Source organism: Vanessa tameamea, chromosome 8, assembly GCF_037043105.1.
Source record: "Vanessa tameamea isolate UH-Manoa-2023 chromosome 8, ilVanTame1 primary haplotype, whole genome shotgun sequence".
Taxonomy (NCBI): domain Eukaryota; kingdom Metazoa; phylum Arthropoda; class Insecta; order Lepidoptera; family Nymphalidae; genus Vanessa; species Vanessa tameamea.
Genome location: NC_087316.1, coordinates 6,984,683 through 6,998,533, shown reverse-complemented (window position 1 = coordinate 6,998,533; position 13,851 = coordinate 6,984,683). Strand labels below are relative to the sequence as shown.

Genomic DNA, 13,851 nt, shown 5'->3' with positions numbered 1-13,851 from the left:
TTAGTGAGTAAAAAATCTTATAATTTACTTTTAGTATTATGATTAAAATAAGTAGTTATTATTTATGTACAAACTAACAAAGCGTCAATTATTAATAATCATAAGACTGACGCGTAGACAATTTGAGACTTAAAATAATCAACGATGCGTTAATTTTGAGATTTCATAAGATTAACTGCTCAAATGTCAGATGATATGATAAGTACACCAAGGGCAAGGATATCTTATCATTATGTAGTTACTCAATATGTCTTCTCAACACAATGTACGTGTAATTTATAGGTAATATGTGTAAACATGCATGAATGTGTGGTTTACGTAAGTACTTACTTATCACATTAATATTAATTTTTGTTTTAATAAAATCGAATGTTATTACATTATATTCAGCCGAATCCTGTAAAATAGCTTTAAGCTTTATATAGTTCATCTATTATTATCGAATAAGATACTCTTACATACTAAGCTAACATTAACACGTAGAAGTTTGTGGACCGTTGTGATTCAATGGAGCGTCGAGTTTGAAACTCCTGCGTTTGGCTTCTTCCGGTGGGGGTTTTTCAGAATCCAGCCCCAAAGCCAAGTTGTCATGTCCCCGCGTAAGAGTGGGGGCGTCGCTGTAAAAAACGCCACCCGCGAGTTCAGATAACCGGCGACGACGTCTCGTGTCTTTGTCGTCGGCTAAATTCGGCGGTCTTACGCTGGAACTCCTGCGTCGTTCTGAACCCATGCGCGTTGGCACTCGTAATGCTTTCTATTTTTAAAGAAATAATGTAAGGTCCTTTTTAGTAAAAAAAGATAAACTGAATTGAACGAATAAAGCTACGTCGTACGAGTTTCAAGTAACAATGTACATTTTGAGATATTAAGATTAGCAGGAAAAGCTTACGTAAATATAGTCAACTAAATTGATATAAGTAGGTACAATTATTAATTTCTAACTCGTATAAGTTTTAATCTTAATTAAGATTTTACCTTAATTTTGATGGGCAATGAATTAAGGAAGTTGATAACCGGTGGTGAGATAAGATCAATGGGAACATCTGCGGGGTCTGTTACTCCAGTAACTACAGATACTATTAGACCAATGAGCAGCGTGCCCACGCAGCCTAAGCTCGTATACCATAAATATGATACTCTAAACAGCCAGAAAACAGCATCATCGTGGTTTTCTCTGTAAATGAGCAAAGTTATAGATTTACCACGACCTATATAAAAACATACCATAAAACATTTGAAGAACTTGTTAAAGTTACTAAAGTTGTAAATAAGTAACGGACTATTCTGAAATTATAATTGTATGGTGGCTAAAGTGATATCTTACGCAGGCTCGGAGTTAATAAAGGTTGTATTGTTGAGAGATACTGGGCAAGAATCAATCGATGTTGGAAGGCGCGGCAAAGGCACGTGAGCGAATTGCGCTCCGCCACCCGCAGCTACCACCAGAATAAGCCCAAACACACCTCCAGCTATAGCACCCTGAAAAATAAAACTTGCATAAGAAACATAAAAAAATAATATTCTGGTATTATATGCTGTCGCTGTTATATGATGTAGATGTAAGTGCATTATTTTTAAATTATTATTATAATTATAGCGATACTTGGCCGGATTTGAACCCGCAATTTTCTTTAAGATACACCTGTTTTAGCCACTGGGCCACCTCAGCTTATGTCTCAGAGAATATACAATACTAAAAAAACTTGTATTTAATCGAATTAACTAACCTTTGCATTAGCCCAAGGAAATAGCATTCCGAGACTGAAGAGCCCAAGTGAGACACCTCCGATCATACCATTGAAAGAGAGTGCGAGCTGAAGAACTGGTCCCAACCTTTCTACAGCGAATACTAGTGCGAAAGAAAGTGCCCCACATCCAAGACAAACCCATCTAGCAATCTGTTAATATAATTGTTTACTATATAAACATCATAAGCTATATCATTGAATATTATATCTAAAAAACGTAAACCAAAAAAAGGATAGAGTTATCTATAAAATTTAAGAAGAATATGCCAATTACTTTAATTAAATTATGCATGGAAATTAAAATATCTATTATGTAGGCTATTGTTTTGTATGTTAGAAGATTCATATGTTGTTAAAACCGATTGAAAAGTACATAACGTAACAATAGGGGAAATATTTGCATTGCCGTGTTCCTTTACGTCGAAATATGTTTCCAGGCGTAATGTTAAAAAATTTAAGCGTATTGTTTAATATTTTAACAATTTCATACTTACTGCTGCCCCTTTTTCTTCGGGTAAAGTGATGCCCAACAACCCAGTGGCTAAATCTTGACATGCAATTGCTGATAATGAATTTAAAGCAGATGCAACAGTGCTGAAAAATTTAAAACAACAATATAATTATTTAATAACTGATTTTGATATCTTTCTTCTAAGATCCCTTCCTACATGCTATTATGAATACTTTGAAACAAATCATTCGATTAGATGTGTTCGCAAAATCTTAAATTGAAATTGTGTCGGCATACAGAGCCATAATTTGAGACCTTAATTCCCAGACTATACTTCTCAAATTGAAACCGGTATGTCAGCTGGTATATTCTAGTTAGGTCCTAATTCCGAAGACAACTTGAGTGCTACAAAATTAGTTTCTGAGCTGGCTTCATGTCTTTCGGTACACTTTGGTTTTAGTAATAAAAGTGTAATTTAACTTAAGAAATACGAACATTTGTTTCAAATATTTGTAAAGTATAATTAAAAATAGAATTCTTATAATACCCAAGACTCGCTGCGAATATGCCTGCTACAAAAAAGCCGGGCACACCGGGGTGTTCTCCAAGCTGCCGGACTACGTATAGAGGTAGGAGACGATCTGAAGCGTTAATAACGCCCGCCTGCGGAAAATATATGTATTTCTTATGCAAAAATATATTTCCGTAGATAACAAAGAGTTATTAGTAGGACACTAGAACAAAGCGGCTACAAACTCTGGCCAGTACTAATACTGTGAGATATTATATGCTTAATTTGTGTTTATAATTTTATTCATCTCGTGCTCGGCAATTTCTAGGAACTGAAATACTTAGGAACTTGGCGGTTTCAGAGAATATTTTTAAATTATTAGTTGGTATTAAAGAGACTATTATATAGATTATTAAAATGCATTGTGTTGCATATAAATGAAATCACTAACTGGTTTTAACCAACATGATTAAGCATTCGTTTGCATTCCTTCGACGTAGTTATAAAACTTATTAATAAATTATTGTTGTATTTCAAATAAATGATTTTAATATTGTCTAGAATTATTTATTGAAGAATATAATACCTTTATCGGATCACATCCTGCGTAGTGATTGGCTAAGAGAGCCCCAGTAGCGAAATTCACTGAATAGACCGATACTAAGCCGATAGCAGAAACCCAAAGAGCAATTCGAGCTTGAGATAAGCGTTCCACTGATAAATACTTTTGTATAGAAGCTTGATTGGCACAAAACATGCTTATCCAGTATATAGTGCCGCCGACCACCACTGACCAAAATGAATGTCGCACGGTGGGATCCGGATTCATGCTAAAACAAAAAATGTTTTATAATTTTTGAAACAGATTGTTTTTATAATATCTCATGACCTGGCACTTATCCCTGTGTTTTAACATTGAGATGTAAATGAAATGCCTTAATTTATTTTAGTTTTAGCAAATTTACGTTTCTTTTAAAAATACTACTCGCATTAAAATGTGACGAATAAAATGATATTAATTGCATTATATAAAAATAATTGATTATTTTTTTTAAATGTAGTCTTATAATATTTTTTATAATATTTTTTAAAGAGATTAATTAGCTGTTTACTAGCCATTTTGTTTCTGCGTTTACAATTTTTTTTTTAAATAAAACATCAAGATTTATCAAAATTAAGTGTTCCTTAGCAAAATAATTATAATGTCTTTTCACACATATATGTAAATTATACTTTATGTAATTTAGTACTGTATGCACTGTCCTTAGCATTTAGAATATAACAAACAAATTCTGATAATATTGTTCCTTTGCTTTTAGAAAGAGCCATAGTTTAATATCCTAATAAAAAAACTAATTTATTAGCGCGTAACAGTTATCTGTTCAATTTTTTATAAATGAAAATCATTTTATTTTATAGTTACAATCATCTTTTAGTTGTATTGTTATTGTGGTCTATTATTTTCAAACTATGCAAAAAATTTAATTTTTTATTGGCCTGACATAGAGCGTGTTATATAATATTTTAATATTTGAAATTAAAGCTGTATTTCCTGGTGTTATTGTCAAAGAATTTAAGCTTCTCGAATAAATATATTACGTAAAAATATGAAATAATGACAAAATGTAAATTTAAATATATAAGTACAATTATATAATTACTCAAAGAAGTGTAGTCGGTCAGTGCGTCGGGCATGATCCCAAATGGAGTCAGAGCCACCTTCTTGGGCTACACCGAGTGCAAGAACTGCGGCCAATGACCCAAGAAGGACTGCTGACTGAAAAGTATCAGTCATAATAACTGCTTTCATTCCACCCTAAAACAATTACTTTATAATTAGTTAAAATACCCCCGAAAGAGAGTAACAGTTTAGGAAGTTACTTGTACAGCGCTTACCTGAGATGCATAGAATATGCACACTATATAAACCACTGATACTGCCAAATACGTATTTAATCCGGTCACTGTAATTTATAAAATACAACGATTAATTACTTGTTGATTTATCGAACGTCGCCATAGGACAAACTTTTGTATCTGTTAGGAATATATTACATCATTAAAAAGTAATAATTTTTTCTGAGTCTAGGTCTTATTGTCTTTGATTAGGTATAAAGTGAATTATAGTTAAGCAAGATTTCTAAACTTACTATTAACAATACAGTATCTATTTAGTTTAGTTTTTGTTTTATCAATAATCACTTAACATAAATAAGTATGTTAGTTTATATTATAAACAATGACAGTGTAGAGTTTAATTTCAATATAATAATGTTAACGCGCAATTATTATTTCAGGAACAATGTTTAGATTTGCACTGAATAGGATGACCAGATTTTCTGAGTAGTATTAATATTATATTTCCTAGATATGCATATTAATAAAAAAAATATTTAAGCGGCTACAACATGGAGGTATGAAGCCGCTTCGATAAAAAAAGAACTACCTACGATTTCATTCTACACTACCCTTAACGTAACAAGTATGTTATACGTTACAATAATAATATTATAATAAGTTCATGGGCTGCAATCACTCTCCACTTTTGGAACAATGGGCTCTTTTGAATACATAACTTGATTATGCAATGTCAATAAAATTCGTATGCTCCTGATATATCAAATATAGTTTCGAAAATTTTTTCGCCTTGTAACACATCAAATATGCAAGTGACATCGCTATTGTAATACCATTCGTACGTATGATTATAATCCTTTGCAAAAACTTAGGAATTACGTGGTTTTGATAATCCATTCTATTGAATCATAATCAAGCATCCTTCATTGAAACTATTTTTCTTTAATCCCTACAATTGTATACGACATGTATGTACTGAGTTGTATTTCAGTCCTAATTTATGGTTACACTAATATGATCCGTTTAAATGTTCCCTTATTCCTACTTGCTGAAAATCCTGATTTTTATACTCCAGAGGTAATTTGTAAATCTATTAAATATCAATTCGTTGCAAGTAACATTATTTTGTATGATTGTAGCCGAATTATATTTATTAAATGGATATCTTTATTTTTTAATTCAATAAAAAAATCCAACGTTTGAAAATTTCATCGAATGTATCATCAATTTGTTTTGCGATTTCAATTAATATTTGATGATATAACGATGTTGTGTGCCAATGTGCGTTTGATTAACTTACTAGCGGATTATTTGCAATCTTTGCTTTGTGATGGTTTATATATTTTTCTATATTTCGGAATTATGAGTTTCATATAATTTTGATAGGTACCTATCAACAAAAACAGTTCAATTATTTTCTAGGAGAGCAAGTATGTCAATGAAGTAAATTAAATAATTATGTTTAACTACATTAAAAAGTTTTAATGTTATGTAATTTTAACGCAACTTTTACTTAACGGGTAACAAATAACGATCGAATATTAATGTGAATTATAAGTTAAATAGTTACGAAACTTTTAAGAATAACACTTTGCGAACACTATCTATGAATTAATTTTATGACGCTATTGTCATCCCATTGTGCAAGAGTCACTTTGATGTTACAGGCTTTATAACACTTAATGCGTTATGAATATCTTTATAGATCTCTCTTTAATGTCATATGATGTGTTTCGCTTTTTCTTAATCTGTTTTTAGTTTACTGTGATACGCGACTTTGTACGTTTGTATTGTTTTATTAAAAGTATAATTCGCATAACTATTTTGTTATTTTACCTAATCTCTTTTAATGTCATAGATATGGATATATAGAAACGTAGAATTGTATTAATTCTTATTTAACTATATACTTACGACTATATTTTTACGATAGAGATGTACCTATGTAAACATATTTAAACGTAGTTTATTGCAATATAATACGACCGTGAATTATACGAAGTATTATTGGGTAACCGGTACGTGTTGTAGGGACCAGATAACCGTGATTAGAATACATATATTTTATTTTTCTAATGGTTTTGGGCACCGTGAACCAATGAATTTATGTAAAATATTTGTACGTTACGAATTGAATACAACTATTAATCTTTATAAATAAATTTATAAAGTTTATTTAATACTTATAAAATTGTTTTTATATTTAATTTCATCTCACAATAATAAATCATTTAAACATCTGTAATTATATGACCATTATTATGATTGGAGTACAAAATAACTTGACCATTACGTGCTGACACAATTTTAATATAAAAACAGCTTATATAAGCCATAAAAAAACATACGTATTCAAATATAATTGCTAAGATTATTTGCTAATTACGTGATATGCTATTATATCGTTACATCACACATAATTTTTACATGTTTCTCCACAGTTCATTTTAGAAGTGTTTTATCATAAAACAGAACGTTGCATACAAATAGAATATTATCTTACTGTATTTCGACCTTACCTACTTTTACTAACACATTAAAATCAATGCAATTATGATGTAATTTTATTATGTATTTAAAAGTTGCAATATCAATAACCTTAACTTTAATGACTCTATCAGTCATTTTACCCAACTGACACGTAGCAGTTACATCCTTACTAAGTTGAGAATTAAAAAAAAAAAAACAATTTATTACTTTCTTTCGTCACCGGTTATCATTTTGAGAAAATTCTCAGTGAAGAAAAGTCTCGTATGAACAAAAATAAGAATGAACGATGATAAAATAAAATGATAATTTCTTTACCATCAGATAGTGCGAGTGCTGGAGCGTATACAGCCACTGCCGTATACAATATCATTTGCATCATGTAGAGTGCGCTCGCGTAAACACGCATTGATTTGCAGAAACGGACTTCCTGTTAAACATTTACTTCTTAATAAATATATTCATTAAATAAAATAATATTTATTATTAATATCGAAGAGTGTATTATATAAGGAGGGTTATGACTTTTATAATATTTTTTTTGTTATGTCTTTGTTTATACAATGACAATGGTATATTTTGTTCCATTATTGGAACAAAATATACCAATAGCTACCTATAATCCGTACAAGCGGTGGTAGAAGAGGTATTACTTTTTGCTTTATTCGATAGTTATCTACATTATCATTATTTATGTTTCATTTGTATGTATGTACGTCTCTTACCAGATATTCATAGCATGATGTTAATCTTAGTCTCATAAAAACCGGAAGATATAGATGACTAGTCACGGGAATTACAAGTACAAAAGCTAAGCATATCATCCAAAATTGTCCACCCGCCACGTACATTTCGGCTGGATTTCCTAGTAGCTCAATGGCTGTAATAAAGCTGTAAAAATAAATGCATTATTAAACCTTTATATAAAATGAATGGATTATTATATTATCAATTGTACTATTATGGTTGTACCAAAATTTTACGGAATTCGTAACAAACCAAAATACAATACCTTGCTGCTAAACTTAAAGCCATTGGAAATGTTCCCATAGAAGATCCTCCCAGTAAAAAATCATCTCCTGTCAGCTGCTTTTCACCAAAATATGCGTAAAAGACGCCTATGGCGCAGGAGATAATAAGCATCGCAACAAGAACACTGTAATCCTCCCATGTAAACAGTGAAGCCTTAGTTTCATTTCTTGGTTGAAATATATCAGAATTATTGGTACTATTTTGTTCAAGAGGAAGCTTGGTTGCTTGTGTTGAGGATATGAAATTCAAAATCCAAATTAATGCTAAAATTTCCTGTAAAGAAGAGTATATTTAGGATATTCAGTAGCAAATCTGGGCGCAAATTCTATTAACAAACTGTTACTTTATCGCAATCGATTCTCTTAATGGTTGCCGTTCAGCCGTTTTCCTATTCTACTAATCAAAGTTGGTTCGAAATATAATCCAGATCGTATCGTAAGCGGTATAAATAAGTAGAATTGCCATCAGTTACGATAAAGCTGAGATTTGTTTTTGTGAGGATTTGTCGATGATGGATCGAGATTCGGGAAAGTATCGTAAGATAGAATTAGCCCCCAGATTATTAAAGTTTTAAAACAAACATACCAAAATTAAAAATATGTAAAGTCTCTTTACAAATTGTATTTTAAAGAGCAATTATTTTCAATTGTTTAATTACTGAGCAGTGGGTGTTACTCATTGATCTCTTCGAATCAATTAACAGGGACCGTACTGCTTTTTTAATTATGGCGGATAAATGGAATGAAACCCGACAATCAAATTGTTAGGAAGACATTATGTCATTACATCCTACGGAATCGCAGACAAAAGCAGAAATGCATCTTTCTAATAAAACGACTAGTTAAAGTACATCTTCTCGGCAAGTATTTTGAATAGGATGACATTAGTCAGCGTAACAATATTTTTTGTATTGCAATGAGTAGGTATATGATATAAATATATTTTTTTATTTAAGCTTTGAATAGTTCTGGTATAAGAGTTGAAATGAAACATTGATCACTATTATTCTCTGTAAATTGTATGGTTGACCCTGCTGATCATGAAAATGCATCTTCTCCCATTGAATATAAAAATGACTGTGACGATTTCATTTCGCAGAACTATACCCTAATAATTTAAATGACTGGATTAATGTTGGCAATGATTCGCTCACTTCTAAATATTTCCGAATTATGGAGTGTATAAATTCTTCGACAAAATCATCAAAACATTTGCATGACGCTAACCTAGTGCGCATTGTTTTACTACTAAGTCATCGAGCTAGTTACTTTCAGGCACGCTGATAGTAAAACTAGTTACAGAGCGGAAAAAACCGGATTCAATCTCTCTATTACTTCCTTAAGGCGGTAGATTCCGGTATTAGCCGCCTTTTAAATCCTGTTAAGGCCGACTCATGGGAGATGGGTTGGAAGACAATATTTGAGTCAACAACATTCCTAACAATTAACGAGTGAGCATTGATGAAGGGATATTTAATAGAGATATTTTAAAAGCGTTTCGTTTTGTTGACCAAGATGAATCATATAAATAAATGTTAATAAAATATAACGGTAGAATTATTAAATAAAAAAATTAACTGAACGGGGAAGATGTTACATACATCGAATTAAGTATGTATAATACGTTTTATTATATCTTATCACTTGGGTTTTCTCTTTTTCTCTGAACCTGATTGTTCGGAAGACTAAAATTACCGAAACAATTTACCTACTCGGTACTCGTAAGCACTAAACTGATTAGTTTACTTTTTCTGACTTAAAAATTTGATTGATTTGATGATGTCGGCTATTATGTTATAACACTCATATCTAGATATTTTGATAGTAAAAATCATTTCGTAATTAAAAAATGGAAAATATGACCTATAAATAATATATCGTTAATCGTAATCGTTGTTCTAGAGACCTATGGGGCAGTTTAAAGTTTACATTTTTATAGTTAGATATAAATATTAAGGTATAGAATATACCTAAGTATATTAAAAAGAGAAACAGACAATTTTACATTTGTAGATTTAAAATTACAAAATGACTATATTTTCATTGTATAATGCTTATTTGGGTAAGTATTTCTAAAATGGTCAATTAATTATCTAAAGCGAGAGGCCTGTCAAGCAGATACATTGTGATGCCGTTAATTATTCTTAAACAAAATCCATCTTGATTACTAAAATATATTGGAATGTATTCCTTACCAAATAATGGTTGCGAAAGTTTTCGCGGTGGCTGACGAATATACAATTACGTTTTTAGAATAAACTTCAGACGAATTAGTCGTGGACTACACAATTAATACTTAGTCTACGTGACTGCGATCGATGATTTTATTCATCTTTAAATCTACAATACACTAACTTATTTTTTTCTATTTTTATATAAAACAGTAATAATTCTAACTGCAAATTAAACTTGACATAATTATTTTATTTTTAGACTAATCCAGTAGAAATATTAAAGTTATGTTGATATTGCATTACGTGTAATTTTCTTATGTCGTAGTTTAGGGTACCGTAGCCAAACAATTCGATGCAGTTTTAAATCTTACTTCTATTTGCATGAAATTTTGCATGTTAATTCTTAGGAAATCTTGTTTCTTTAAATATTTACTAAACTACTTTTTATTTTAGACACTTACTATATAATATTTAGAGTACTTTAAGGTTTTCGGATACTACAGTTTATAACAAATTAAATTTAGTTCAAAATATCTTGGCTTACATTTGTAAAAAAATAAATGAATATTCTAGATTATTATAAAAATATAAAATTTTAATAAATATCCCAGAAACCTCTTCTACAAAACCCCTGAGATGTTATAAGTATATAATATCATACATATTGCAGTACACATATGTATTGACAAAATACGTACTTATTTCCTAACCTACCTATATTGGGAAATATATAATCATGTTTTAAATAACACTCCTGACTAATCTATAAACAAGATCTAAAAAATTGAAATTCGAAATGCCTAAACAATTTATTTATACGAACATAACCACTTACCTGAAAAGCATTTTCTGTCCTATAATTTTTGAATAAGCCCATTTTTGCTGTATAGTAAACCCACAAGACTCACGATTATTTACATGTCCTTCTTGGAAATGAGGATCAGTTGTGATTGTTTCCTGATTTTGTCGCACCGAACGTCCTATAAGACTGTGAAACTGTCGTAAAATGTGCTCTATATGTGTACACCAATAAATAGTAATTAAGTCTCCAATCATACGGAATAGTTAACTGACTAAAAGAGACGAGGGCTCACGCGAGAAGTCCTACGCGTTTGATACCTACTTAAATAAACACAATCAGACTCGTTTCTTAATAAGAATTTCAAATTAAAGATACATTAAAAATAAAGATCACTTCAGAATAATTCGTACTCACAAACATTCTCATAAAAAGTGTTTCATCAATGACTTCTATAAACATTGATAACTGATCGTATAGCTGAAGGTTAATTTTTAGATTATTTTAAGAAAGAGTCGTAAAATTCTTTTATTTACATAATGACATTCAATTATGATGTCTTTTAAATAATCAATTGCATTTATACAAATATCATCAATTAAACTAGTAATATTTTGTAATATAAATTGTTATCTAGTAACATAAAACACTAAAAAAAAAATACCTTCAATCGTCACTAATGAAATATAAAAAATAAACACTAAATTATAAAATATACACTAAATTTAGTCTTTAACATAAAACAAAAATGTATATTTTCTTTGTTTTTTTTATTAGTATACTTCTGCGTCTCAGCTCACACGAATGGTAAAGCGTGGAATCAATCAAAAGAAACGGCTCAATGCTGGACTATCGCTGCACGCTTATTTAGCGTCTTATTAGGCATACACTTTGTTAATATCGACATAATTTTAATAATATATTGTGCTCGAGAGCAAACCGTAATGATATACTTAATCATATTTATTTATTTATTTATACTTTAAACTAAATAATACATATGGATTAAACAAAAGTTGTATGAATGAAGGCAGCCTTATCGCTAATACAGCGATTACTTCCAGGCAATCTTTGGGCAGAGGACTGGTTGTAAAACAAATAAGTATATATTTTTCGGGCATAATCAAATATTATTTCGTTAGTTATAAGGTTTTTTTTAAAGAACAAAAGTACAACAGATATTCTTCCACCAAACAGCATTATTTGTTGGTTTGAAGGGTGAGTGAGACAGTGTAATTAATGGCACAAGAGATTAATTACACTGTCTCATTCACGCTTCAATAACGTCTTACTTCCCAAGGTTATTAGTGCATTGGCCATGTAAGGGATAGTTAATATTTCTTGAATAAAACAGACATGCTGTGAAGTTCGTTCTTCGGACAAAAGCGCGTTTTCTCAAGGAGTCAGCTATCTTACAGTGACAGTTAGGTCTTGAGTTCTTTTGCGAGTCACAATCCCGACGACATAAAACTTAACGGTGATCTATACAGGCTGAAATACCTTATGGTTCAGCAAAACGTATATTCTTCACAAGTGCAATGCGTTTCTGTATAAATTTGTTAATTATCGACGAGGTTTCGTGAAAACAAGATTGTATAGCCTATCAGTCTGCCTACCTACTACAATAAAACAATAAATACTATAATAAGGTTTCTTCTTATTATTAAGGTACTTATTTCCTTGTATATTATTATTAACTAAACTATAGCACACGTTCAACGTAGAGCAGAGGGTGGGTCCATTTCTTCTGCTGATTATAAAATCAGCAGACGAAATAGTTGTATTTAGGCTTTATTTTTTTCCACCAACATTTGTTGCACTCATAAAATTGGAATTTAAATTTTGTTATTCGTTTCGTCTTTCAGCTCTGTTAAATATCACTTATGTGAACTCATAACTGATGCTATTAACAAATCCTCCATATTTTTTATATACATATGTATGAACTATCTATATTTGTACGTCTCCAGTTTTTACAAGCTTTTATTTAATTTGCAGGATAATTTCTTAAAGTCAAATCTTGTTAGCAGAATTAGAACCAATTCATTACACGTTGGTTCAGTTCCAATAACAATGCTTTATAATGGTAAGCATGACCTGATCCAGTATTGATCCCAAACAAAGGAACTCCACAACGATAAACAGTAAAGCCACCAAGAGACAGATAGGTATATGATTGTTTTTAAAAATACGTTTTTCTATTTATTTTTACTACCGAACTGATTGCTTTGAATATAGAATTTTCAATTAAATTTCATTTAATTAACACATTAACGCGGATAAAATTGTTGTAACGTGAACCTCCACGTACCTTCGTGGGTAAATAGATCGATAAATCAATAACCTACGGGTACGGTAAGATATACTTACAACATATGTATATGCTTACTGACTTTTGAAATTTAGATTTAAAAAATATGTATTGGTATATAGATAACAAAATTATTTTTTTTTACATTTTTCATAGAAAATATTCGCTCCAGTAATGTTTGAATTGAAACCTTATTTATTATACAATTAACAAAATTAAGGTTTCATGCTGGTGTATAACAATACTCATTATGTTCTATTACATTAATTATATAATAATAACGACTTTTTGTAGATTAAAAAATATGATAAACGATTAAGTATTATAGTACAAGTAACGATCAACAAAACTATATAGGACAGGAGTAGATTTATTGACTTGCAATGATTTCCCTAATTTTTAATTACAGTATCAGATGTCTTACTAAATTCTAAAAACTTTGTAAGATATTTTATATTTAAAACCATATTTATATATTATCA

The 13,851-nt window shown here is 30.4% G+C and overlaps 1 protein-coding gene across 2 annotated transcripts; it reads right to left on the bottom strand.

Annotated features, from left to right (window-relative positions):
* Positions 1 to 11,764, bottom strand: LOC113399956 (sodium-coupled monocarboxylate transporter 1). 2 transcript variants are annotated; one of them, XM_064215617.1, is made up of 14 exons: positions 11,723 to 11,764; positions 11,095 to 11,247; positions 8,067 to 8,359; positions 7,780 to 7,945; positions 7,373 to 7,484; positions 4,607 to 4,674; positions 4,372 to 4,526; positions 3,297 to 3,540; positions 2,747 to 2,862; positions 2,243 to 2,342; positions 1,728 to 1,898; positions 1,325 to 1,479; positions 976 to 1,174; positions 1 to 754 (listed from the first exon to the last, which is right to left on the bottom strand). In XM_064215617.1, the coding sequence occupies exons 2-14, from the start codon at positions 11,134 to 11,136 to the stop codon at positions 473 to 475; spliced, it is 2,103 nt and encodes a 700-aa protein (XP_064071687.1). In that variant the 5' UTR covers positions 11,137 to 11,247; positions 11,723 to 11,764; the 3' UTR covers positions 1 to 472. The 2 variants fall into 2 exon arrangements, with proteins under 2 accessions (XP_064071687.1, XP_026495066.2); XM_026639281.2 differs by lacking the exon at positions 11,723 to 11,764 and having other exon boundaries at positions 11,095 to 11,480.
* Positions 11,765 to 13,851: the final 2,087 nt, after the last annotated feature.

Excerpts from the sequence above, each read along its gene's own strand:
- LOC113399956 (XM_064215617.1), bottom strand. The coding sequence starts at position 11,136 with ATGGGCTTATTCAAAAATTATAGGACAGAAAATGCTTTTCAG. Across the intron at positions 7,485-7,779 it reads CATCATGCTATGAATATCTG|GAAGTCCGTTTCTGCAAATC; the intron begins GTAAGAGACGTA and ends AATGTTTAACAG. Across the intron at positions 1,480-1,727 it reads TTCCTTGGGCTAATGCAAAG|GGTGCTATAGCTGGAGGTGT; the intron begins GTTAGTTAATTC and ends TTTATTTTTCAG.